Below are 24645 nucleotides of genomic sequence, written 5' to 3' on the forward strand. Positions count from 1 at the left end.
ACCGGGAAAGAGGAAAACAAACAAACCAACAACACCGACACCAAGAGATGGGGCGGAGAGAACAACATGGGAGTACAGTCCACCACCAAGAGGTTCAAGTGAGTACATGAGGGAAGCAAGGACGACAAGGACAAGAGCACGCAAAAAGGGGCATCGGGCCAACACAACGAAGGGAAATATACACGAAACACATACGCACGCACACGCGCGCACGTGAGATAGGAAAATGTTTGAGGACGGGAGACAGAGAGAGAGGGGGAGGGGAGGGGGAGCGCGTGCAGGCACACACATACACGAACACAGAAGACTTACGCGGTCATACACGCAATTGACGTGCAGGTGTGCCCTGCACAGGCAGTTCGCAAAGACGGAGAGAAGGCAAAAGAGAGAGGGAGAGAGAACAGCAGCAGTAGCAGAGAAGCCATAAAGTGAGTAGAGGATAACAGCGAGACACTTAAAGAGAGAAGGACTCAACCGTCACAGATCTGTCGTAGGGACTCCATCTCAGACATGGACGACTCGCAAGGGGGCGAGAGAAACTGTGTCTTCCACGCAATCTCTACCCGCCCCCGCCCCCCCCCTTCCCCTCCGTCGCTCTCCTGCTCGACTTGACGGTTTATATGATCCCGCCACCTTACTGTTTGGGGAGGGGGAAGGGGGTCGAGAAAATGGGAGAAAGGGCGGGGCCCAAATGTAGATGAGGTGCATGACTCATGCTACCTAGGTCACTCGCACAGATGAACACGCATGCACGTGTTAGCATGGGGTGAGCGTGGGTGCAGGGATGTGGTGAGGCCCGAAAAGGCTCGCACGTCTGCTCAGAGGCGGACATCCTCTCTCGGCGGAGCACTCAGGTGAGGCGCAGCCCCGTGCAGAATCGGTGCATCGCGGTGGAAGCCGAGGGGTGAATCGGCGGCGCTGGTGACACACAGCTCGTCGGTTTGGGCGGAGCAAGGATTGTCGCCAGACGGCGTCGAATAGGGTAGGCAGGTGGTGGCACCTCCTGCCTTAGCGTCGACAGCGCTGTCCGAATTTGGCGAGATACGCTGACTTAAGCTCAGCTGCGAGTCAGCAGAAGTCTCCGACTCATTCGCCGGCGCTCCGGTGGCAGCAGCGACGGGCACAGAGATCGGCTTGCGTACGCGGTACCGCATCGGCCCCCTCGCGCGGCATTTAGCTTTGGCAGCGGCGGCCCTGTGCGCGAGTATTGCTGGTGCTGGCGGCATCGTCCTCGTTGCTACCCGCCGGCGGCGCGGTGGCTTTGTGCCGCTGTTCAGATGTCCCCTTCGTCAGCATACCGCTGGACGTGGCCGCGGCCAGCGGGTCATTGCAAGCCTCGTTGGGTTCCACAACGTCGCTGAGGCAAGCGCTCTTGCCAGTCGCATCTGTGCTCGATGCGCCGTGGCCATCCGACATAGCGAGCAAGCACGCCGCTTCTGAGTAGCCCGACTCCCGGCACGTGAACTACCCTTTGGCGGGGTCGAAAGACGCATTCTCAGGCGCGCCGCCCCGCTTCGCATCATCCATGGAATCCTCCCCGTCAACGCCAGGAGCCAGGACGCTGCGAATGTCTGCGAGACATTTCACATGCACGTGTCACGGGGCGATGCTTGCGTGCGAGAGCGTAGTGCGCTTCCTGTCGGCGCCGCCGCCGATGAACTGCGGGCAGCAGTAGCAGAAGCTTACCGTGATGATGATGGCGACAAGAGACGCGCCGATGATCAGGACTGACATGACAATGATGCCGACGATATCTTTGCTCAGCCGGACTCTGTAGTCGTAGCTGATGCTTGTTGTGGCGATCGAGCCGGGCGAGGCCTCGTAGGAGGCCGCCAACAGAATCGACTGGGATGCCGTTGCAGGTGGCCACTTCGTGTACCCCTCGACCGGACCGCCACCCGAGATGTAGAGGGCTTGTGTCGCGCTGTAGTTGGCCTGCAACAGCAGCGGTGCCACCTCCTCAGGCGACCACGGGTGATTAGAGATCACCGTTATGCCCTGCACAACACGGCAGAGCACCTGCAGTCCACCAACATTCACCGAATCATTCGGCAACGTCTTGGCGGAGGTAACAAAGGCCCTGTTCACGAAGATGCGACGATGCAGCTTGGCCTCAACCGCCTCCTCGATCGATTTCGAGACGGCATCGCGGCTTTTCTCCCACACTTGGCCCCACCTGTCGGCATCACCGCTGAACACGAGAAGGTAGTCGCCCGTTTCATTGGCCAACACCTCAAAGATTCTATCCGGGTCACTGTCGCTGTTGTCTTCGAATGGGTTACCGAGCGGCGGCGTCCGTGCATGCACCATGGTGGGAAGGAGGTCCGCGTAAGCCTTGAGACTCGGGTAGGTGTCCATCACGGTTTTCATGTACGTGTTAAACAAAGGCATCCTAGACTTCATCGCGAATGCTCTGAGGTCGGACGGCGTACTCGGCGTTACCTCGGCTCCGGGGAAAGCCCAGACGTTGTACGACACGTACCAGCTCGACACGTTCACTTGGTTTGTCAGCGGAGTTGTTTCGATCAGGAACTTCCTCACGGTAAAGTCCACGGCGCTCTGGATGTCCATTTGCAGTGGGTACATGAAGGCGTCGACGCTTAGAGCATTTTGGGCCATGAGCGTACCGAGAAGCACCTGCCAGAAAAAAGTCGACCCCGACACCGGCAGCAGCACCGGTCCGACGGCTCGCATGGACGGCGGCCCATCAGCTGCCAGCACCTCTATCGCTGCGTTGAACCCCACGGACTGGAAGATACTGTTGATGCTGCGAAGATTCGAGCTGCGCAGCGCCGAAAACACCTCTTCCTTGTTTAACTGTGTCACCGCAGAGAACTGAGCATATGCGCCGTAGGCCGGACCACCGGCCCACGCCTTCTGCGACTTCATGGGCTTCAGCGACGTCACGACGACTTCTGCTATGCTGTCGACAACTCGGATTGCAGAGACGAAATCCTCTTTCACCGCCTGAATCATGGCGAAGTGTGTCATCGGGTCGCTCACGATGGCATCCCACACCGACGTCGGCGCGCTCAGCCATGCGTTCGCTTGTATTTCGGCCTCTTTGGCACAAGCAGCGTGCATGCACAGAAACAGGAGAATCAAGGCGAAAAATCGGCGAAGCAGCAGCTGCGGCGGTCGCACCACGCAACCCCAACCACGTCGTTGGCCCGTCTTCATGATGGTCCGTGTGTGTGTGTGTGTGTGTGTGTGTGTGTGTGTGTATACTTCGCTTTGGTGGTGCGTTCTGCTTTGCGTCTCTGCTGCTACTGCGGCGGCGGCGGTGGCGGCGGCGGCGGGTCGTTTATATCAGCCAATCACGCCTGTCGGTGTGTGGGCGTGTCTCTGAGATGGCGTACAGGTGCAGAGCAATGCACAACACGCACAAAGCCAATACGAAAAACGAGGAGGAGGGAAGGACGCGTAAATAAGTATACGCCAAGCTAGCACGCAAGACGAAATCGTCTACTCGGCGTCCCACAGTGTTTCGTCGGCCTGACTGATGAAACGGCGGGAGTGATCGTGGATAGGAAGAGGGCTGTAAGTTGTCGCTGGTGTGCCGAAGAGGGGATTTGTGGTGCTTCCTCCTTCTCTTTCGTTCCGCGCCCCCGCATCGCCGCGTGAGGTACAGGGACGAGAACGCGCAGGTAGTGAAGTGGGAGCAAACACAAATGTTAAGCGAAGCAAACGTGTGCCGAAGTGGATAGCGTGCAGGGAGGTGGTGGTGGTGGGTAGAAGAGAGAAGACGAGGGGGTGGAGGAGATGAGGATGTAAGGCAGTACACGCCGACAAGGGGGAGAGCCATCCGGGTAGCATAGGAGCAGAGGTGTGCAGGCGTGCTTGATCGCGGCGACGGCGCGCACACATGGAAAGAGCGGAAGAGGAGACGATGAGTTCGCCACGCAACCATATTTGTTCGCGCTTCCGGCGTACTTTTTCGCTTCGCTCGATTCATTCGCATTTTTTTTCGGGGGGAGGGGGGAGGGAGGGGGCACTTCCCAGCCGAAGCCACGCAACGGGACGCGTGCGTCGTGAGAGCCGCAGCGGGGAAGGGGAGAGTAGAGCGAGGCGGTGGAGGAGCTAAAACGACGAAACAGTAACAGAAGACGGCGAAGTGAAAAATGTGCGGACGGGCCCCTGCCGTCGTCCCCCCGCTACAGTCCTCTCCTTCTTAGGCAGCAGCCGACAGCGCGCGCCTCGTTGAGCTGATCCGTATCATGCGCTCCAGCTCCCATAGGATCGTCTGCCGCTCCTCTCGCCTAAAACCGGCGATCTGAAGAATCGTCTCCTGATCGCCAGCGCCCCACCGCCACAGCTCTGCCATAGTGGGGAGCCGGTGAACGCGCAGGCGCATGTCCGCCTCCTCCAGAAGAGGCGTGAGCAGCGGCGGGTAGAGGAGTAAGCCCCCATCGTCATGGCGAGCGCGCTCAGGGTGATCGTGAGAATGCGAGTGCCGAGGTGGTGAAGTTCTCCTTGAACGCCCCATCGATGGCGTCCCCGTGCGATGGCCGCTTGCCGTCCGATGATGCGAGAGGCCATCGTGGTCTGAGCGGCGTGTTCGCGCACCATTCTCAACATCGGTGGTGACATCCTCGTGCACAGGCGAGTCCACCAAGCCGTTCTTGCCTTCCATATGAACGCGCGACGCGTCAGCGTCGCCTTTACGGAAGCCGTGCGCACAAGCGGCAGCCACGGCCGAATTCGCATAAGAGAACGCGCTATGCTCTGGGGCAAGAGACGGCAGTCGGGCGTGGTGCAGCGGCGCAGAATCAGCCTCGAACTCTCCCCCCCACCACCCTCCGCTGCCCCGTCGACGTGGTCGTTCAACTGCCACCGCTGGCCACGCTTCCTTGTCGTCGTCGTCGCCATCATTATCACCGCAGCTCGCGTCGGTCGAGGCGCACCCTATGGTCGAGCGTCACCTCTGTCTCTTCCTCTGCGCACACGGCCACGTCAGTGCCCGCCCACGACGTGCCTCTGCCGGTGCTTTCCCTTTTTGCCCATGCGCCTCTCGGGTCAACGCCCTCGACAAGCAGCCCCTCCTCGGCCTCTCCCACGCCCTGCAGCACCGCGTTCAGCCCTCGTACCGACGTCGTGTGCAGCGGCGCATGCTCCGCCCAATACAAGTGTCGCTCATCTGGGCGGAGAGGCAGCCCGGTGATGCGATGGGTGGAGTGCGGCTGCGCTGACCGCGCCGTCGCGCGCGCCCTGCGCTGCTGGGCAAGTCCGCTGAGCTTGTCGGCCCAAGCGAACGCTCCATTTCTGATCCGCCGCTTCGTCGGTACGGAGCTGGAGTTGGCTGGTGCATCCATCGAGGCGTGAGGGTCACCATCGCCGTGGCGGTAAGACACCACCCTTGCCGCTGCTCCCTGAACGGAAGGGGCGGTGCGAAAATGCCCCCGCGCAGCTTCCGCCGCTATGGACTGCAGATATACAGCCGGCACCTCATTTGGCTTTCGTGGCAGTCCCGATACGGGGTCGTACAGCTCACTGGGGCGCGAGGCTCTAACACGCAGCCGTGTTGCCGTGCGCGTCAGACTAGCGCCGCCACCGCGACCGCCGTCGTCTGCCCGCTCCACGATCGACTCCCTCAAGCCGCCTCGCACACGATCGTAGCAAGCGCTCAGCGGGCCATGCTGCAGCTGCGCCGGGTCAATACCCGTCTCGGCAGCTACGCCTTGTCTATACGCAACCAGCGCAGGTGCGGACGCGTGGTTGCTGGCTCCGTATATCAGAGAGCGCGGGACGGCATTGACAGCGCACTCGATGGCGTGTCGATCCGCCGCCGTCTGCGGCAGCGCCGCAAGACCATTCCAGTTCGTCTGCACTGGCACCGCCGTCCCCGCGCCGCGTCGTGGAACAGCGAAGCTGCAAGGGTGGTCGACGCTCTCCTGGTACACGCGAAGGCGGCATGTGGACGCAGCGGTGGTGTCTAACACGTTGCTGAGCGCCACGCGTCGTGATATCGCCTCCGCGTCACTGTCAGACGCTGTCTCTGTTGACGACGAGGTGGTACGCAAGGTACCCCGCGGTCGCATCGAGTCCACGGATGGAGACGTAGAGATGATGCCATGGAGAAGAGGATATCGAGAAGACATATATCCGGACTGCCGTCCAAGTCGGTGAACCGGAGCACACGCACTGCGAAGCCCGAGAGCAGCCCTCGAGCTCCCTGTCTCAGCATCGCCAAGGCGATACGCGCCAGGGTCTACAAACGCCAGCGGCGACGCACCCCCATCTGCCTCCTGCAGCTTGTTAGAAGAGGTGTTGAGGTGCGCCTGCAACCGGGCCGAGGGCGAACGAGGCCGTGGTGGACAGCCCTTGCTCGCGCTCCGCGCGCATGATCACAGCGGTGGCGGAGCCGGTGTCGATGGCGATGGCCGCCGGTACTCCTCGCCGAGGCCTCGCTTTGCCTGTCCTGTGTGAGGCATTGCATCGTCAGCGCCGGCCCTCCGCTGAAGCATGGAAGGGGAAAGATAGTGAGTCGCGCCTCTCACGAGAAGATCACCGTCTGCCTCTACTCATCTAGGCAACCACCACGGCGGCGTCGGATATCGCTGCCCGGCCCTGCCCAGGTGATGATGGTGAAGCTGTTCAGCTAGGTATGCCTCCGGTATAACCGCGTGCGCAGAGGATGACGGCACTTGTCGGTGCTGCCGTGAGGTTTTGGAGAGCGGCATTGAAGCTCTCGTACCCATACCAACCGACGAAGAGCTGTACATATGTGATACGGAAGTAGTACGCGACGGCCCCTCCGGTGATGCTGCCGCCGCTGTGTGCCGCTCCCGCCCTGCTGCCTGTTCACAATCGCGATCACGCGTAGGCCGCTGGATGCAGAGAAGGACAGCAGCGGGCGAGGATCGCCCATCTGTGACAGGGGAGTCTCTTTCCACGGGACGTTGTGAGTTCAGTGCAAAAGAAGGGAGCAGCTGCAAGGGACGGGGACACGGCGCACAGAGCATCATCCCGGCTGAAGCATCCGCGTAGCGTTTTTGATTCGGCAGGACGAAGATACGCCGGTATTAAATACGTGCGGTGCGGTGGAGGCCGGCGCCGCAGCGGGATGGGCCGCGCACGAGGCCACTGTGCTCTCGCAGCAGTCGACCCATGCGCCACTAGAGTGCGGGAAAGAGCGAGAAGGTGAAAAATCGGCAAGCACAGCAAGGAACGCCGTCGGCGACAGGGTGCCGAAAGCCGGAGAAGAAGAGGCCGCACAAAACCGTCCAGAGGTCTACACACAGACAAGAGACGCAAAAAGAAAATCCATAGCAAGCGGGGGCGCAGCAAGAGGCGGCTTGTGTGTATGTGTGTGTGTGCGTGCGTGCGTGCATCTCTGTATCCGTGAGTATATGCATATATATATATATATATATATATGTGTATGAGCGTTTCCTCGATGAAGTGCGTGTATATCTAAGGCATCTAGTCTAGTTGTGCACAAGCTGGAAAACAAGAAGAGTGCCTGCGTATGGGCGGGTGCACAGGCAGAGGGAGAGGGGGCACGCACCCACTCCTACAGGCTTCGACTTCAATGGAAAACGAACGCGCCACGTTTGGGCTAAGTCGAGGAGGGGGAAGTAGAGGGGTGAGCCAAGTGAAGGGTCACTCGCGAATAAAAGTGTGTGCTGTGGTGATATGTGCACGGTGTTGCTGGGCGTATCGGTTTCTAGTGGCGGGGGAACGCACACGTAGCCGGTGACGGCATCAAGGAGGCAAATCGAGAAAAAAAAATACGCAACACACACACACACACACATATATATATATATATATATATATATATATATATATATATATATATATATATATGTATATGTATGCATATGTGTATGTGTATATGTGTGCGTGTGTGCGTGTCAGGGATGCACAAAGGCGCAGCAGAAGGGAAGGAATGCGATATCACGGAAGTGTAAGCATAGCAGGAAGAAGACACGCGCGCGAGCGCGTGCCAAATCGAGTCTCCCTCGGCATATCTGTACTATCTAAAAGTGCACACGCACGAAAAAGCAACCGCGTAGCCAAGGAGAGGGGGATGAAAGGGGGGGGGGCGTTGTACAACAACAACACGCAACACCAGAAGCAGCTGATTGTTCCTGTCTTTCTCCTCAGGAGGGGTAGAAGAATGGGACAGAGGTGAGGCCGCCGTTGCCACCCCGCTCCACCCGTCCGCCACCGCCCCTCCCCGATCGCCCCTCCCCGATCGTCCCTCCACGTCAGAATATTTCATTTCGTCGGTGGAGACTCGGTGTGCAGCATGCCGCTCTGTGACGATATTGAAAACGCGTGCAGGCAACGGGCCTTCGCGTATCACATCTCCTCCAACCTTCGCGTTCTACTCCGAGCGCTCACTCGCGAACCGAACGACTCTCTCTCTGTCCGTCTCTCTCCCTTGTGCACCACAGCGTTGGAGAAGGACGGAAGAGCTCTTTCTCCTCCTCGGCGACGCCTGTCGCTCACCGCTGCTGTCGCGGCTCCATCATCTGCAGCTGCCGCAGGAGCTCCCTGTCATGCGGTTCCACTTCAGCCGGTCGCATATCCGGCTGCTGTGCGATAAAGCGAATGGGCCCGTCCCGAAGCGGGCGCGGCTCCTTGTCGATCGGCATGGAATACGTCGTCGCCTGCTCCATGCGCTCGAGAAACTCTTTCATGGCGCGCCCCGTCTCCTCAACCAGGTCCTGCGCCTCCGGTGTCTGCTCATCCAGTGCCGCAATCTCGGCAGCCGTTGCGACCATGTCGGCCTCGCTTGCCCCTTCCTCCACCATGTAAGACATGAGCCGGTAGCGATCCATCATGCGGTCGCACAGCTCGTAGCGGTGCGCGGCCTTGTAGAAGTTCGCCAGCGTAACGATGACCCGCACGTTGAACGGCTCTAGCTCCATCGCGCGGCGGGCAGCGATAATGGCGTCGCTAAGGTTTCGCTTTGGGTCTTCCTTGTGCATCAGCAGCGCTAGCGTCTCCCACGGCGCGGCGCACACCGGAAATTCAGCCATGGCTTCCATGCACAGCCGCCGCCCGAGTGCTGGCGAGTCGTGCGCGCGGTCGCTCACGTACTGGAAAAAGGCCTCGCGGTAGTTGGCGTCCTGGTCGTCGAGGACGTCTGGTGGCTCGCTGAGCCGGCTGCTCTCTGCCGGCAGCACCTCCTCGGCAACGTCTTTAGGGGCCGCAGCAGCACCGCGACTCGCGTTGGCTGCCTGAGGTAGCAGTGCCCCTGCCTCGGTAGCACATCCCTGCGCCTCCACCTCGGTTGTCGCAGTCGCCACGGGCCTCGTTGCAGAGGCACCGAGCATGCTGCTGCTCTCGGCATGCAACGACGACGGCGCAGACGATCTCAGAGCTACGCTCGACGACGCACACACACGAGCGCGGTAGACAGACGAGTTTGCCCGATAAAGTTGCATCAGCTGCTCGCAAATTTTGTAGCTCTCATGCACGCGGCCAGCGCTGCGAAGTGCAGAGTGCAACTTCACGAGCGTGAAGAAGTGAAATCGGGTCGACTCAGGTAGCATTTCATGAATGCGGCGCGCCATCAGAGCCTTCAGAAACGCGATCACGAGGGAGAGCGCAAACGTGCGAGCCGCCGGGGCAATGTCAGCCGAGTCGAAGCGCACGGCAAAGTGCTGCTCATCGACAGCGCGGAAGAGCGCTTCGAGCAGTCGACATGCGTAGTCGCGGTCGAGGACCCGCACAATGGGCCCCATCACTTCGATGAAAAACCGCGACGCGGCGCCCTCGCCGTCAGACGAACACTTCTGCGCGGCCGCCTCGACGATGAGATCAGACAAGAGGGACAGCGCCACCTCCACTGGGGCGACCGGAGGTAGCGTCGTGTAGGCTGGCGTTGACCTGCGGGCAGCACCCGTACCAGCCGTCGTCGCCACGGCGTCCGCGGGAGACACTGACGAGGATGGTGACGAAGATGATTGTTGCGGCGTTGACCTTGACGCCGCAGCAGCGTCCGGGCTCACTGCCGCGCAAGGCTCCTCGGCGCAATAGGCGTCCACAACCGGCACCTTATTGGACGCAGAGGCAGACTGCAGCCGTCCCTCCTCCACCGCCTTGGTGTACTCCTTGGCCAGGTAGTCCAGCAGCACGCGTATCCGCGGTACCCATCCCTCGATGCCCGTGTACAGCTCCAGCAGTGACTCCACGGCGTCCACGTTCGTGACATCGTCGGCCAAGATGTCGTAGAACATCCTCTCCGCCTCATCACACCGCTCCAGCCGGCGGTACGTGAGGCCCAAGAGGTAGCGCACGTGGTTCACATCAGCAGTCGTAATGATCGTCTTTTCAGGGATCAGCGCCTCAGGCGGCAGCTCCTCCGCCTCCACGGCCTGTGACAAGTATGCGTCATCCGTCTCGTGCGCAGGTGCCTGTGGCGTGTCGCGGCCCGGTCGCTCGATGACCTCCGTGCCGTCCGCGTGTGGAACCACGCGGTAAGCGGGTGTGCTGGGCACGTTGACCTGGAAAGCGTTCTCACGGTTCTGCAGGCGCTGCTGGCGTTGCTGCCACTTCAAGAGGAGAACCCGCTGCGTGCTCATCGGCTTCTCTACCTCCTGGCCGATCACCTCGAGAAGGGCACTTAGCTCCTCGCGCAGCGCGTCTGCCGCGTGCTGCAGGTCTGCCTGTGTGCTTGCCTTGCTTATCACCGTGTGCTTCAGCTCTTGAATGCGCAGAGTTGTGTAGCCAGGGTAGGCCAGCTCCTCCCGCTCCAGCAGCTCACGCTCGCGCTCCATCGCCTCCAATGTAGCGACTCCGACGCGGCTAACGCTGTCGTACCGCGGCATCGTCACGGGGTGCGCTCGAGGGTCTTGTATGTAGCCCGATGGCGTATCGGCGAGAGTGTTGCGTACGATGTTGCGCTCGTAGCAGACACGCGTGGCACGCAGCCACCCAGGGCCAAGACCAAGGCCGCCTCGTACATGTGCTGGCACTACATGGCCACTGCAAAGTCTGCGCGCGGCGTCGTACTGTGCGTTTCTGTGCTGCTTCACCGCTGATCGCGATGCCGCACTGCGACTTCGCTGCCGCAAACGTAGAAGAACGTCCACAAGTGAGGTCACGAGCAGAGACGGAGTTGGTGGTGACGATGATGCGGTTGCTTGTGCAACGGCGAGAGCGCTAGACCCTGTCATTGCTGGAAGCAAGGTGATGGATGCACCACGAGAGTAAAAGCGCGTGCGGAGCCGGTCGCTCATCGTCACGAAGGTAGTCGAGCAGGCACTGAACAGAGACGCTACACGCTGTGGCATCATAGAAGAACAAATGCATAGGGTGGGTGGGGGAGGGGGGATGAAAATGGGGTGAACGTGCGGGAGGACGGAGATGCACACCAGACTGGAAGAAATCGGTGACTCGCCAATGCCGACAGAAAGGTGAGACGCACCGGCATGGCGGGTGTGCAGAGGCGTTTGCAGCGGCAAGGCACATTCCATGTGCTACAGACATACGCGGGGGCCAAAGAGTTAGAGTCGAGGGGAAAAGAAGGAAGACGGGAGGAGCTGTTGAGGCACATGGGTGGAGTAGTTGGCTGATCCCCTGTGTTACTTGCGTCACGTACGTGCCCGGGCTCACAGGTGCACAATTCGCACGCCGCACTCTGTGCCTTGGTTAGGGGTCTTCGTATTGAATGCCGTCGTTGTCGCGTCATACCGCCAAAGGAAAGCGAGGGAGGAAGAAGGGAGGTGAGCCGAAAAGACGCTACGCACATGGCGCGCGTGTGCGGAGGAGCACCTAACGATAATACGAGCTGAGATGTGTAACGGCGGGGCTGGAATACACGAGGATCGGGTGCAAAACACATCAAGTGACACCCCCACCCCATCTTCTCCCCTTTCCTCGAGTGAAAAGGGAGGGGGAAAGCACCCACTAGAAACTTCCTCAGTGTTTTTCCTGGGTCCAACCTCTTTCCTGGTCCCTCCTCGGTCTACATGCTCAGCTTTGGTGGCTCGCTAACGGACAAGACCACCTTGCCGTGGCCGTGGTCCTCCGCGAGAAACCTATACGCTTTGGCCACCTCCTCCAGTGGGAAGGTGCGGTCCACGATTGTAGAGATGATGCGTTCGCTCATGTAGGGCACAATCTCGCGCTCGAAGGAGGTGACGAGGTCGGCCTTGTACTGGTCACTGCGGCAGTGCAGCTTGGAGAAGGTGATCTTCGCCTCCTCCCGAAAGAGCGGCAGGGCGTTCATGTGCACCAGCGCCCCACCCATAAAGGCAATGACAATGAGATGCCCGTTGGGGGCGAGCACTTGGGCATTCTCACTGAGGTACGTTCCACCAAAAACCGGATCGACAATCACGTTCACACTCTCCTCGCCGAAGAGGCGCTTCAGCTTCGGCGCAAAGGCCAAGCCAAGCTCGTCCGGCGTGCGGCTCAGCGTTACGCTGGCGTGCGCCCTGCACATGTCCAGCTTCTCCTCAGAGGAGGTCGTGATAGCGGTTGCTTTGAAGTACTTCTCCGTGATCTGTGCCAACGCGCTGCCGATGTCGCTGGCACCGGCGTGAATCAGCACGTTTTGTCCCCGCTTCACCTTTCCATGGCGATGAAGAATCTGCCACGCCCTGATGAACGCCTCTGGGATGGCGGCGGCCTCCGTGAAGGTGTAGCCCTGCGGCATCGCCATCACACAGCCCATGTGCGCCACGGCGTAGTCTGCGTAGCCACCACCGCGCAGCAGTGCCATAACCCGGTCGCCCTCCTTTACCCTACCTACCGCGTCCGAGCCTACCTGCTCTACAATACCTGCCACCTCCAGTCCTAAAAGTTCGTTCGCACCGTCAGGTGGCGCATAGTTGTCGAGCCGCTGCGACACACCTGCGCGATTCACGCCAGCTGCTATGACCTTAATAAGCACATCCGTTCCCTTCTTCACGACCGCCTTGGGGACCTCGCTGATGGACATTGTGTCGATGCCGCCGAGGCCCTTCAACGTCACTGCACGCATCATGGATTTCTCAACTAAAACGCCAGCGTCTCGTGGTGGTGGTGGTGGTGGTTGCGTGTGCGTGTGCGCGTGTCGGAGAGATAAGGACTCGCAGACAGCGACCGAGGGAAGGGGGGTTGACGGGAGGTTCGTCTGCTTATGGGCGCAGGCACTGACAGCGAAAACAGCAGAAAACAAATCAACTCGAAAGAACTGCGTACGTGTATAATCAGGGAGGATTATGTTGAGGAACGCATCGCATTTCTCTCATTAGCTGTGTGTGTGTGTGTGTGTGTGTGTGTGTGGACAGACAGAGAGGAAAACGGCGGAGGACAAGTATCGTATGTACACCTCTCCCTGTCCTCGCCGTTACACAAGCACGACCTCAGCGGAGCCAAAGAAGGACGAAAGCCACGGAGAAACAAGCACGGACGCGCCTACAAGCTTCCTTTACCTTCACGCGCTCTGCGTATTCAACGATGCATAACGTAGCGATCAGCTGCGTTGAGGGTAGTGTTACTCGCAAGAAGGCCTGTAGGGACCGAAGAGAGAGGTGATGATGATGAGCGCTCAGACAGAAGCGCAGTCAGGGAGTGGGGGAAGACAACGAAAAGCAGAGGCACACGTCGGCCGCTTGGAAACTGTGCGGTATGATGAGTTTATATGCGAACGTGTATTCTTCAGCGCTTCCGATGCAGACTTCTCTCTTCTCCTTTTTAAGGTGAGTACCTCCTCCCCTTCGCCAGCGTTCCGGACACAGAGAGAGCGCACAGGAAAAATGGAGCGAAAATGGAAGGCGGGAGAGAAGAGGAGTGCGTTGCACCGAGGCCATTAAGCGAGTCCACCTGTTCGTCGCAGTCCACCCGACTTCGAGGGGGCGGTGTCTGTGCAGTTGCGCCGCCTACACACCGAGAGGGCCATACCAGCAGGCATGGAGCGTGTCTTTCATGCAAGAGCATACATACGCGTGTATATGCTGGTGTCTGTGCACACAAACCGCCACGGAGTCACATGACTGTCAGCATCCTGTCTCACCAGATGGAGCCCTGAGGAAGTTCACACGGCAAGGGGGTACTCCCAACATACGGACGACACCACTCGCAAGACCGAAAGGGCGGCAAGGTCGCTGCGGCCCTTTCCCTGAAGACATCGACACTAGAACTCGCGCTCACAACAACGACAACGATGTCGTGTCCGTTACACATTATCTTCTCCGTCCTCAGCGCGCCCACTTCGCTGCCCAGACAAGCGTGCGGCCAACGCCACGCTCGAGCCGCCACCCGCCCGCCGGCCTGCCACACGCCCCCATCGCCTCGTGCAATGCAGCCGTCGGCACACACGCGGTACAGCAATGCACCGACTCAGTCAGCCCAGCGCCGCCTCTGCCTCAAACTCTACCCAGCACCCGCCGCCGCGCAGGTCGCCGCGCAGCCGCTCCCATCGCGCCACCAGTCGCCACCCCACGTGGTGCAGCCCGTTCGGGGTGGCACTCCGGCCCCGCACCAGTGGGCAGTGCGAGGGCGGGGGGTGGCATACGCGCAAGTCACGCTGGCACGCTGCCCATCATGTGGACGGTACGGACGTGTGCGCTGTCGCAGGTCGCTCCGACGCACCGCCGTCCAGGGCCAGACTCTGCCACTACCGGAAGGTGGCGCGGCATCGGCAGGGGGTAGCGAGAGGATGGGGGGAAGGGCTGTGGGGCTGCCCCACAGAGTGGGCACTGGTCCCTGATGCCGCACCAAGGTGGCCGGCAGCATCAGGCGGAAACGAAAAAGTGGTACGAAAAGAATGAAGAGAGGCACAGAGAGGTGCACACTCAAGTGCAGACACCCGCGCATGCATCCGTACGCACACACGAGTGCGTGCGGGCATGCTTGCGCTGGTGCAGGCCTCTGCCGTCCCCCCGGAAGCCGGAAAAGAGAAGCGACAGCGGGTGAGCAGTGGCAAATCGAAAACAGCGACGACAACACGCTCCCCGAGTGCACACACACGCGCGGGGGGGGGGGGGCTTTCGGGCCTTCCTCTCCGACCCACTCGGCCCCTTCGCGTGCTTCACCCGTTTCACGTAGCGCGACCACGGATTGGGGCTGCAGCGAGAAGAGCGGAAGGCACAAGGAGGGGGAGGGCGGAGGGGGACGGCGGAGTTGTCTAGCGGGCGATGGGATCTCCCCACAGCGTGTGCACCGGAGGGGCGGGCGGGCGGACCAGACGCGCAAACAGAAAGAAGACGCAAATCGTTCGGTGCGCGACACCGCCGACGAGGTCGAGCGCCACACAGGCGCAAGCCTTCGCGCGCAGAGCAGAAGGGTTCAGTGCCTCACCGTCGCCTTCAGCTTCCACATGGTACCGCCCACCATGTCCGCAGTCCCGTTGACCGAGAAGACGCGCAACGCTCGGTCGCCCTCGTCCGGGAAGACGCGGGAAGAGAAGGTGGCCTCGCCGTTGTTCACGAACACCTCAATCGACGAGCGGTCAATGAACACGTGCAGCTGCAGAAGCAAACCAATCGGCAGCTCGCAGGAGCGATACCCACTCAGCATGTGTTGCGGGTAGTGGCGGTTCAGCACCAGCCGTTTCGACTGCGCGTCCACGTACAGCTCCGCCCCTGAGCCGAGCCACAGCCCGTACTTCTCCGCCGTGCTCGTCTCCATGTTGAAGGCAATATCGAGCTCGTAGGCAGTGCAACTCTCCACAAGAAGCACGTCGGTGCTCTCCTGAATTCGCTGAGCGAGAATGGTGGCCTGCGCACACCGCAGCTGCAGCAGCTCCTTTGGCGGCACCATGCGAACACTGCCCGTGAATGGATCTAAAATCAGCTCCCGCGGCAGCGTCAGGCAGCCGCTCCAGCCGTGCCCGCGCGTTGGCATGGGGCTCTCCCACATGTCCATCCAGCCTATGATGAGCCGCCGCCCATCCTTGGTGAGCAGTGTCTGCGGTGCGTAGAAGTCATGGCCGCGATCGATCTCGCGGAAGCGCTGCGTCACGTCGAACGAGGCCAACCAGCGGGGTCCGCCAATGGCGTGACTACCGCTAGCGGTGCCCTTCGGCGAACCTGCTTCCCGCTCTGATAACGCCGCCGTCACCAATGACATGTTCCACGAGCCGAGCAGGTAGCCGCTCTGGAAGCGATTGCGGTAGGCGTAGTCGGCCTTCCGCATCCCCTGCGGCGAGTACAGGAAGACGTTCATCTGACCTAACCGAAACATGTCGGGGCACTCCCACATGAATACGTTCTTGTCCTCCGTCATCCCCAGCACCTGCCAGTTCGTGTCGTCCCACTTAAGCAGGTCTTCTGTGGTGAAGAGCAGCAGCTGGCCAAGGTCCTTCGTCACGTCACGGGCACCACACACCATCCACCACCGCCCATCCTGCTGCCACACCTTCGGGTCACGGAAGTGCACGTACCCCGGTGGCGGGCGCACGACGGCGCCGAGCTTCTCAAAGTTCACGCCGTCGCTGCTGACGGCGACGCACTGCTGCTGGTAAAACGATGCCCCGTCGCCCATGGTGCCGTTTCCGCTGCCTTTCTCACTCTCAGTGCGCCACGTGTGCCCGGTATAGAAGATGTATAGCTTATTGTTGTAGCTCACCGATGACCCGGAGAAGCAGCCATCATGGTCAAACAGCTCCCCTGGAGCAAGGGCGATGGGCTGGTGCTGCCAGTGCACAAGATCCTCGCTCGTCATGTGGCCCCAGTGCATTGGACCCCAGTTCTCACTGAAGGGGTTGTACTGGTAGAAAACATGATAGAAACCGTTGTGGTAGCAAAGGCCGCCTGGCACTCCCATCCACCCGGCCAAGGAGGCCATATGGTAGTCCGGGTACCACATCTTGTTCAGCAAACTCCATGCCTTCACGGCCGTGTGATCGGCTACCTTCAGCCGCTCCTCGTGCGACGCCTCCTGCTTTAGGTTCGCGATGCCGCTGCTAGTGGCGGTGGCCGTCGCCACAGCTGAAGCAGCTTGCATGAGAGAGGGAGATGGGGAGTCGATAAGAGAATGGGGGCACACCCTGGTGGCTGCGTCGTCCGCTGGGACGCGTTCCGACGCTCGCATGCGTCTCCTCGAAATGTCACGTCAGCACTCACGCACGGCGAGAAAGAGGAGATGCGAAAGTGGAAAGCACCACGAGAGAAGGACAGCGGCGAGGTGGAAGGGGAACGTACGATCACGTGGATTGGGCAACTCAGCCTTAAACAGCACACCGGTTTCTTCAGTTCTTCGAGCTCCTTTCCTTCTCTATGTATGTCGTTCGCATACCTTTGCGTCCCCCCCCTCAGCCTTCGTGTCTCGTCGTCGTCGTGTATGCCAGTGTGCTGCTGTTCCGGGGGAGCGAGGAAAAGAAGGCAGAAACGAAGGAGAAGGAATGAATATGGATGAGGGGTGGGGTGGGGCGACGATGTCGCTCGCTGTGACGTGAGCGCAAGCGTACAACAACACAACGAAGGAAGAAGACGCAGCACGCAAAACAAGATAACACACGGAAGAATCCCGTGAGAACGACGAGAAACGAAACGGAACAAGAAGAAGAGGCGCAAGACAACGTCAAGCGTACAGAGCCGTGTCACGCGGCACTTGCGACACAGCAGAGGATTCGCAACGACAGAAATCAAGAAAAAGGTTGGAGATACCCAGGGCACAGGACCTCAATCTCGAGGAATGGAAGGGTGGTGCAGGGGAAAAGAAGCGACGAGAGCACGAGGGATATGGCCACAAGACGCGCACGAAAAGAGAAGCACGAACCAGGGCAGGGGGGTGAGGGGAGAGAGGAAAAGGTCTGGATGCAAGCACTCACCAACACCAACACCCACACCCATACACACACATATACATAGATACAGATGCACACTTACAAACAGCGCAACAAGCAACCCCAGGAAGTGGAGGGGCAACCGAAAACGAAAAAAAAAAATCGGCCTCCGCTGTTCGTGGTGCGGCCACCGTAAACAGCGAGAGAGAGAGGGAGAGGGAGGGGAAGGGGGAAGGGGGAAGGAAGACGCTCGTTGCACTGGGAATGTGCCACTTTTTCTGTGCTTGTTTGCGCTTTGTGATTGACCTTCGTTCTCTCTATGATTTGTGTGTGTTGTGTGTGTGTGTGTGTGTTCTCCTGCGTGTGTGCTCTGCGGTGATGGCAGCAGTCGCTCGGAGATCGTGGGGGGGGGGGGGGCGATCGGATGCGGTTTCGTTTGGCCACGTTACTTTTTTTCCTTTTGGCTCGCTCTTTTCTGGTCGAGCGTCCTGGCAGAGAAGAAGAGCACCGCCCCGCCCCGCCCCGCCCCATCACCCCCACAAGACACCAACGATGATGATGAGAGCGGGAGAAGATGCAGGCACACCACAGATAGAGAGAGGGAGAGGCAGAGAGACAAGCACAAGGCACTGTCCCTCTGTGTGGGGCTTAAAGTAGTGTCTTTTTCTCCCGCGAGCGCTCGACGAAGGCAGAAGGAGCGTCACCGCGTGTCTGTGCGACTACAAGCAGTATGGCTCGTATGGGGGGTATGCGTGGGTGGTGAGATGGCCGAGGAGAGGGGGATGAGCGCGTCGAAGAAATGGGGATCGGGGGGTATGCCGCTGTAACCGCGCGTATGCAGAGCCGCGTGTATGTGCACACGCTTCTGTATGTCAAAACGTCGACGCCAACCAACAGGTCCAACTAAATATTGTGCGGCAAGGAGGAAGAGGCTTGTGAGCGCAAGGAAATCCGAAAGAGAGAGAGAGGGGCATGTGCGGGCTGACGCCGTATTCAGAATGGCTCGCTCGCGGCAGAGACCTTCGCTGGCAACGCGGGAGGGCGGCGGAGAAGGCTACGCTGTGCTACAGATGTAAGGCGTAGAGACCTTTTCGGTTGCTTTTTCACATGATACGTGCTAGCACGTTTTCTGAACATGAGGGCGTGTTCGAAGAAGAGCGCTTGTGCAAGGCGAAAAGGACAGGTAGGGGGGACGCGCGCGTGTGTGTGCGTGTGTGTACATGTGTGTGACCTGTCGAACAACAGAGAGGAAGGGAGAAAGGGACTCCAGCATGGTGATAAAAAAACCGCGCACCAGCCGATGCACGACGCTCACTCATCGCCTCTGCGGAGGATGCGCAACGGCGACAGACTCTGACAGAGAGAGAGAAAGAGAGAGCGAGCGAGACCCTGCGCGGTATGGAAAAGGACCGGAAGACACTCGAAAGAATACAAAAAAAAGTGAGAAGAAGAGGAGCACAGGTAGGAGTTGCTTTCTCCCGTGTCCTCAGCGCGCCCACTTCGCTGCCCAGACAAGCGTGCGGCCAACGCCACGCTCGAGCCGCCACCCGCCCGCCGGCCTGCCACACGCCCCCATCGCCTCGTGCAATGCAGCCGTCGGCACACACGCGGTACAGCAATGCACCGACTCAGTCAGCCCAGCGCCGCCTCTGCCTCAAACTCTACCCAGCACCCGCCGCCGCGCAGGTCGCCGCGCAGCCGCTCCCATCGCGCCACCAGTCGCCACCCCACGTGGTGCAGCCCGTTCGGGGTGGCACTCCGGCCCCGCACCAGTGGGCAGTGCGAGGGCGGGGGGTGGCATACGCGCAAGTCACGCTGGCACGCTGCCCATCATGTGGACGGTACGGACGTGTGCGCTGTCGCAGGTCGCTCCGACGCACCGCCGTCCAGGGCCAGACTCTGCCACTACCGGAAGGTGGCGCGGCATCGGCAGGGGGTAGCGAGAGGATGGGGGGAAGGGCTGTGGGGCTGCCCCACAGAGTGGGCACTGGTCCCTGATGCCGCACCAAGGTGGCCGGCAGCATCAGGCGGAAACGAAAAAGTGGTACGAAAAGAATGAAGAGAGGCACAGAGAGGTGCACACTCAAGTGCAGACACCCGCGCATGCATCCGTACGCACACACGAGTGCGTGCGGGCATGCTTGCGCTGGTGCAGGCCTCTGCCGTCCCCCCGGAAGCCGGAAAAGAGAAGCGACAGCGGGTGAGCAGTGGCAAATCGAAAACAGCGACGACAACACGCTCCCCGAGTGCACACACACGCGCGGGGGGGGGGGGGCTTTCGGGCCTTCCTCTCCGACCCACTCGGCCCCTTCGCGTGCTTCACCCGTTTCACGTAGCGCGACCACGGATTGGGGCTGCAGCGAGAAGAGCGGAAGGCACAAGGAGGGGGAGGGCGGAGGGGGACGGCGGAGTTGTCTAGCGGGCGATGGGATCTCCCCACAGCGTGTGCACCGGAGGGGCGGGCGGGCGGACCAGACGCGCAAACAGAAAGAAGACGCAAATCGTTCGGTGCGCGACACCGCCGACGAGGTCGAGCGCCACACAGGCGCAAGCCTTCGCGCGCAGAGCAGAAGGGTTCAGTGCCTCACCGTCGCCTTCAGCTTCCACATGGTACCGCCCACCATGTCCGCAGTCCCGTTGACCGAGAAGACGCGCAACGCTCGGTCGCCCTCGTCCGGGAAGACGCGGGAAGAGAAGGTGGCCTCGCCGTTGTTCACGAACACCTCAATCGACGAGCGGTCAATGAACACGTGCAGCTGCAGAAGCAAACCAATCGGCAGCTCGCAGGAGCGATACCCACTCAGCATGTGTTGCGGGTAGTGGCGGTTCAGCACCAGCCGTTTCGACTGCGCGTCCACGTACAGCTCCGCCCCTGAGCCGAGCCACAGCCCGTACTTCTCCGCCGTGCTCGTCTCCATGTTGAAGGCAATATCGAGCTCGTAGGCAGTGCAGTTCTCAAGGATCTGAGCATCGCTGTTATTCTCTACAAGAAGGCTAGGCACAATCATCATCTCGGGCGTACGCAGGCCGACCAGCTCACGCGCCGGCAGCATGCAAAGCTGCCCTGTCGCCTCATTATAGCTTAGCTCCCGCGGTAGCGTCAGGCAGCCGCTCCAGCCATACTGCTTTGTCGGCATGGGGCTCTCCCACATGTTGCACCACGCCATCAACATTCGCCTCTGGCCATCGGCGGCGAGGAACGTCTGTGCTGCGTAGAAGTCATGGCCGCGATCAAGCTCACGGAACTCCCGCTGCACCGTCCACGGACCGCCAGGCATCCACTGCCCGACGGTATACCCATTCTGGAAGCGATTGCGGTAGTTGTACTCGCTGGCCTTTTTTCCTTGAGGGCAAAAAAGAAGCAGCTTCATATCCTCGCGGCTGCCGATCGTGAAGTAATCGGGGCACTCCCACATGAACACGTTCTTGTCCTCCGTCATCCCCAGCACCTGCCAGTTCGTGTCGTCCCACTTAAGCAGGTCTTCTGTGGTGAAGAGCAGCAGCTGGCCAAGGTCCTTCGTCACGTCACGGGCACCACACACCATCCACCACCGCCCATCCTGCTGCCACACCTTCGGGTCACGGAAGTGCACGTACCCCGGTGGCGGGCGCACGACGGCGCCGAGCTTCTCAAAGTTCACGCCGTCGCTGCTGACGGCGACGCACTGCTGCTCAAAGATGGCGTCCGGGTTGCTTGGCGTCGCCGCGTCAAGCGCGAAGTGGCCCGTGTAGAAGACGTACATCCTGTCTTCGTGCACGACGGCGGTGCCAGAGAAGCAGCCGTTGCGATCGCACGCGTCGCCTGGTGCCAGCGCCACCTTTTCGTGCTGCCAGTGCACAAGATCCTCGCTCGTCATGTGGCCCCAGTGCATTGGACCCCACTCGGCACTGTACGGGTGGTACTGGTAGAAAACGTGGTAGTGATCGCGGAAGTGCACCAGCCCCGTCGGGTCGTTCATCCACCCCATGTACGGTGCAAGGTGGTATTCGGGATACCATGTCCAGTTGGTCGAGGAGTCCCGTCGGGCAGCGGCCTCCCGGTCCGCGGCCGCGAGCCGCTCGGCATGGGTGTCGCGCGGAGCGTAGGCTGGCGCGCGCTGCTGCGCTTGAGAGCTCATCGTCGTCCTGTCGCTCTTGCGGGCGCAGAGACGAAGGGAGCGGGGGCGGAGAAGTGCACCAAAAAGCGCGAGGAGACACCGGGCATGTGATGATGCCAATCTTGCACTGCGCTGATGGCCAGCAGCAGTTGGGCCAGCAGCAGCAGCAGTAGAGGACGTGTGGTGACAGACGCAGGTTACTGGCCAGGACGACGATGCGCGTGAGTGCGCGTCTTGTGCATCGACGCAAAGCAAAAGGAGTTGGAGCAGGGAATGGGGTCGCTGAGGAATTGTTGCGGTGATGGTAAAAACGGCCACCTTGCGGACTGTGCTGGTATGACGATGATCGTTCCTTTCCCGTATTTATTGTGGTATTTTTAGTTCTTTGAGCTCCAAGATGGGTGTGGCGTTCGCGGCTACACCGCCTCGTCCCAATTCGAATGCTGCCGCGTTGGTATCTTCCACGTGATCGAGCACATACAAACACGTGTATGTGTGTGTGTGTGTGTGTGTGCGTGTGTGCCCCTTGGGAAGGGAGGAGGAGTGCAGTGGGTAGATAGATGTTTCAGAAATGTGACTCGAGAGGCGCGCGAGACGAGCGGCAGCAGGGGGAGTGCCAAAGCACGAGCATTGGTGTTGAATAGGAGTTACGAGGGAGGGGCTCGGTGAAGCCTATTTCACACGCAGTGGCAGAGGCGGCGGCCACGTGAGCATGGGTACGTATTTGTGTGCACAACGGACAAGCTACGGGGAATGTTGCTCCTCTACGAGAGGATTGAGGATGCATACTCCTCGTCGTGGTGCGCGTGAGGCCCCCTCCCACTGTTACCTACACATATACATACGCTAGCGTGTATGTGTGTGTGAGTGTTCTAACTCTCCCCACTCCGCTAGGCACAAGCAGGCTTCATAAAAGGGCGCCCAACACTGTATGCATCGGCCTACCGGCCACCCCTCTGCGGCAGCGGAGGCAGAGGCATCTCAGCAAAGAAAGGTGACACGTTCGGGAAGTTTCGGGTCTGGAACGCGAACACCTTGTAGCTCTCTCCCATCTCCTCCTTGTCCATCAAGCGCCGGTAGTTCTGCAGCACTTTCATTGCTGTTTTCGTCTCCTCGTCCTTGATCACGTGCGCCAGCCGAATGTCAATGCCGTTCTCGAGCAGGAAGTCGTGCTGTGTCATCACGGGGAACCACTTGAGGTGCTGCCGCGCCACCTCCAGCCGTTCAAGGGCCCAACGCAACTGCCGAAAGCTCACCCAGCACGAGAGATCCACCTCGCCGGGCGACAGCAGCGGGTCGACGAAGCGGTGGCCACGGATTCCGCGCAGCGTGCTGTGCATGTGATCATCCTTGCCGTAGTCAATCAGCAAGCACGCAGCCTTCTGGCAGTCCATCATCTTTTTCATGAGCGTCTCTATCGTCTGCATCCCGACCGTGTTCACTTCGACACAGTCGCCGGTCTTGCCCTTGGTGCGAATGTCGTCAGGGATGAGATAGGCGGACATCGAGCCGGACGGGGCATGGACAAGGCGGAAGTGCGCCTCCGTGCCGGGGTCGGTGTCCACCTCCACACACGTCTCCACCCACCCGCGCTCGGTGTAGCGGAACTGGGCTACGGGTAGCGCATCAAAGTACTCATTTGCCATGAACACGGTTGGCTCGAGCGAAAAGGGCAGCGATTCCAGGTTCATCCACCACTTGATCTTGCCCTGAGCCGTCTGGAATTCGGCCAGAGCTCGCTTCTGCTCCTCGCGGCGCGCTGCACCAACCTCGACGAGGTGTATCTGCAGAAAGTGCAACAGATGCGGGTTCGAGTACTGAATCTGCTTCAGCATTGTCCTCATCAGGGTACCGCGGCCCGGCCCCATCTCCACAAGATGCAGCACGCGCGGTGTACCCATTTTCTGCCAGGCGTCCATCACCCACGCGGCAAGCACGTCGCCAAAGAACGGGATCTCCGCCGCGGTGATGAAGTCTGCCTTCTCGCTGCCAATCACGTTTTTCTTCGCCGCGTAGTAGCCGTACTGGGGGTGAGTCAGGCAGTCCTTGACGAACTGCGACATGGGGTAGTACCCCTGCGCGGTTATCTTGTTCACCAGCTCGTTGCACAGAGCCGTCTTGAACTCCTTCTTGTTGGCGGAGTTCACCGTGGCTCTGTCCGGAGTAGACAGATCACTCGCATGGAGGTTCATGGCGAGGCGGACCGGCGTGCTGCGGAGGAGGCCGGCGCGGTAGTGCCGCATGAAAGGTGCAGCAACAGAGGAGCCCGAGGATAAGGGGCCCATCGGCGTCGATACCCCACCAAGAACGGAAGCCGCGGCTGCTACTGAGGAGGGCCGCGCAAGACGCTGCTGCATCGCTCTAAATAAGGAGCGTGGAGACGGGTCCGTGCTGATCGCTGATGAGAGCTGTGACGCAACACAACGTCGCTAGTGGCCTGCGGCAGATGTCTCCGGTGCGCAAGCGCATGTGGCACAGCGCCTTCGCTGCAGACTTCAAGCGCGGGTGCAGGTCGGCGAAGAGACAGAGAGAGAGAAAGAAAAAGAGGGGGGCAGCGGCAGCAATAGAGGAGACGAGCAAAACGGTGCACGTCTTCGTTCTCTGCAGCTCGAGCAACGCGAGGGATGCCCAGACACAGACACACGCACACATAACATACAACCGCAACCAAAGAGAGTGAGAGAGAGAGAGAGGCGGGGTGTGCAGAGAGACTCCGCCCACCATCCGCGACCACGAAGAGGAGAAAGAGGGGGTGAGAGGCCAGTACGGGTGGCATCGCGACGGCACCGCAAAGAGGGAAGGATCGTGCTGACGAGAGGGCGATGTGGCACGTGGCTGCGTCGCTACACCCTCTCTCTCTCGCCGCCCGCTCATCGT

General features: G+C 60.3%; 6 protein-coding genes and 1 pseudogene across 6 annotated transcripts, besides 1 other annotated feature; all 7 read right to left on the reverse strand.

Annotated features, from left to right (window-relative positions):
* Positions 1 to 1596: 1596 nt before the first annotated feature.
* LMJF_23_0840 (hypothetical protein) lies at positions 1597 to 3180 on the reverse strand (the record flags this gene model as incomplete). Its single annotated transcript, XM_001683367.1, has 1 exon — positions 1597 to 3180. The coding sequence occupies one exon, from the start codon at positions 3178 to 3180 to the stop codon at positions 1597 to 1599; it is 1584 nt and encodes a 527-aa protein (XP_001683419.1).
* A 1038-nt stretch (positions 3181 to 4218) lies between these two features.
* On the reverse strand, positions 4219 to 6344 carry LMJF_23_0845 (annotated as a pseudogene).
* Positions 4219 to 6344: a sequence feature.
* Positions 6345 to 8453: 2109 nt separating this feature from the next.
* LMJF_23_0850 (conserved hypothetical protein) lies at positions 8454 to 10784 on the reverse strand (the record flags this gene model as incomplete). The annotated part of the gene is made up of 1 exon (XM_001683368.1): positions 8454 to 10784. The coding sequence occupies one exon, from the start codon at positions 10782 to 10784 to the stop codon at positions 8454 to 8456; it is 2331 nt and encodes a 776-aa protein (XP_001683420.1).
* A 1139-nt stretch (positions 10785 to 11923) lies between these two features.
* On the reverse strand, positions 11924 to 12946 carry LMJF_23_0860 (quinone oxidoreductase-like protein; the record flags this gene model as incomplete). The annotated part of the gene is made up of 1 exon (XM_001683369.1): positions 11924 to 12946. The coding sequence occupies one exon, from the start codon at positions 12944 to 12946 to the stop codon at positions 11924 to 11926; it is 1023 nt and encodes a 340-aa protein (XP_001683421.1).
* A 2285-nt stretch (positions 12947 to 15231) lies between these two features.
* On the reverse strand, positions 15232 to 16890 carry LMJF_23_0870 (beta-fructosidase-like protein; the record flags this gene model as incomplete). The annotated part of the gene is made up of 1 exon (XM_001683370.1): positions 15232 to 16890. The coding sequence occupies one exon, from the start codon at positions 16888 to 16890 to the stop codon at positions 15232 to 15234; it is 1659 nt and encodes a 552-aa protein (XP_001683422.1).
* Positions 16891 to 20247: 3357 nt separating this feature from the next.
* LMJF_23_0880 (beta-fructosidase-like protein) lies at positions 20248 to 21789 on the reverse strand (the record flags this gene model as incomplete). Its single annotated transcript, XM_001683371.1, has 1 exon — positions 20248 to 21789. One exon carries the CDS (start codon positions 21787 to 21789, stop codon positions 20248 to 20250), a length of 1542 nt encoding a protein of 513 aa, XP_001683423.1.
* A 920-nt stretch (positions 21790 to 22709) lies between these two features.
* Positions 22710 to 24053, reverse strand: LMJF_23_0890 (conserved hypothetical protein; the record flags this gene model as incomplete). Its single annotated transcript, XM_001683372.1, has 1 exon — positions 22710 to 24053. One exon carries the CDS (start codon positions 24051 to 24053, stop codon positions 22710 to 22712), a length of 1344 nt encoding a protein of 447 aa, XP_001683424.1.
* Positions 24054 to 24645: the final 592 nt, after the last annotated feature.

Source organism: Leishmania major, chromosome 23, assembly GCF_000002725.2.
Source record: "Leishmania major strain Friedlin complete genome, chromosome 23".
Taxonomy (NCBI): Eukaryota; Euglenozoa; class Kinetoplastea; order Trypanosomatida; family Trypanosomatidae; genus Leishmania; species Leishmania major.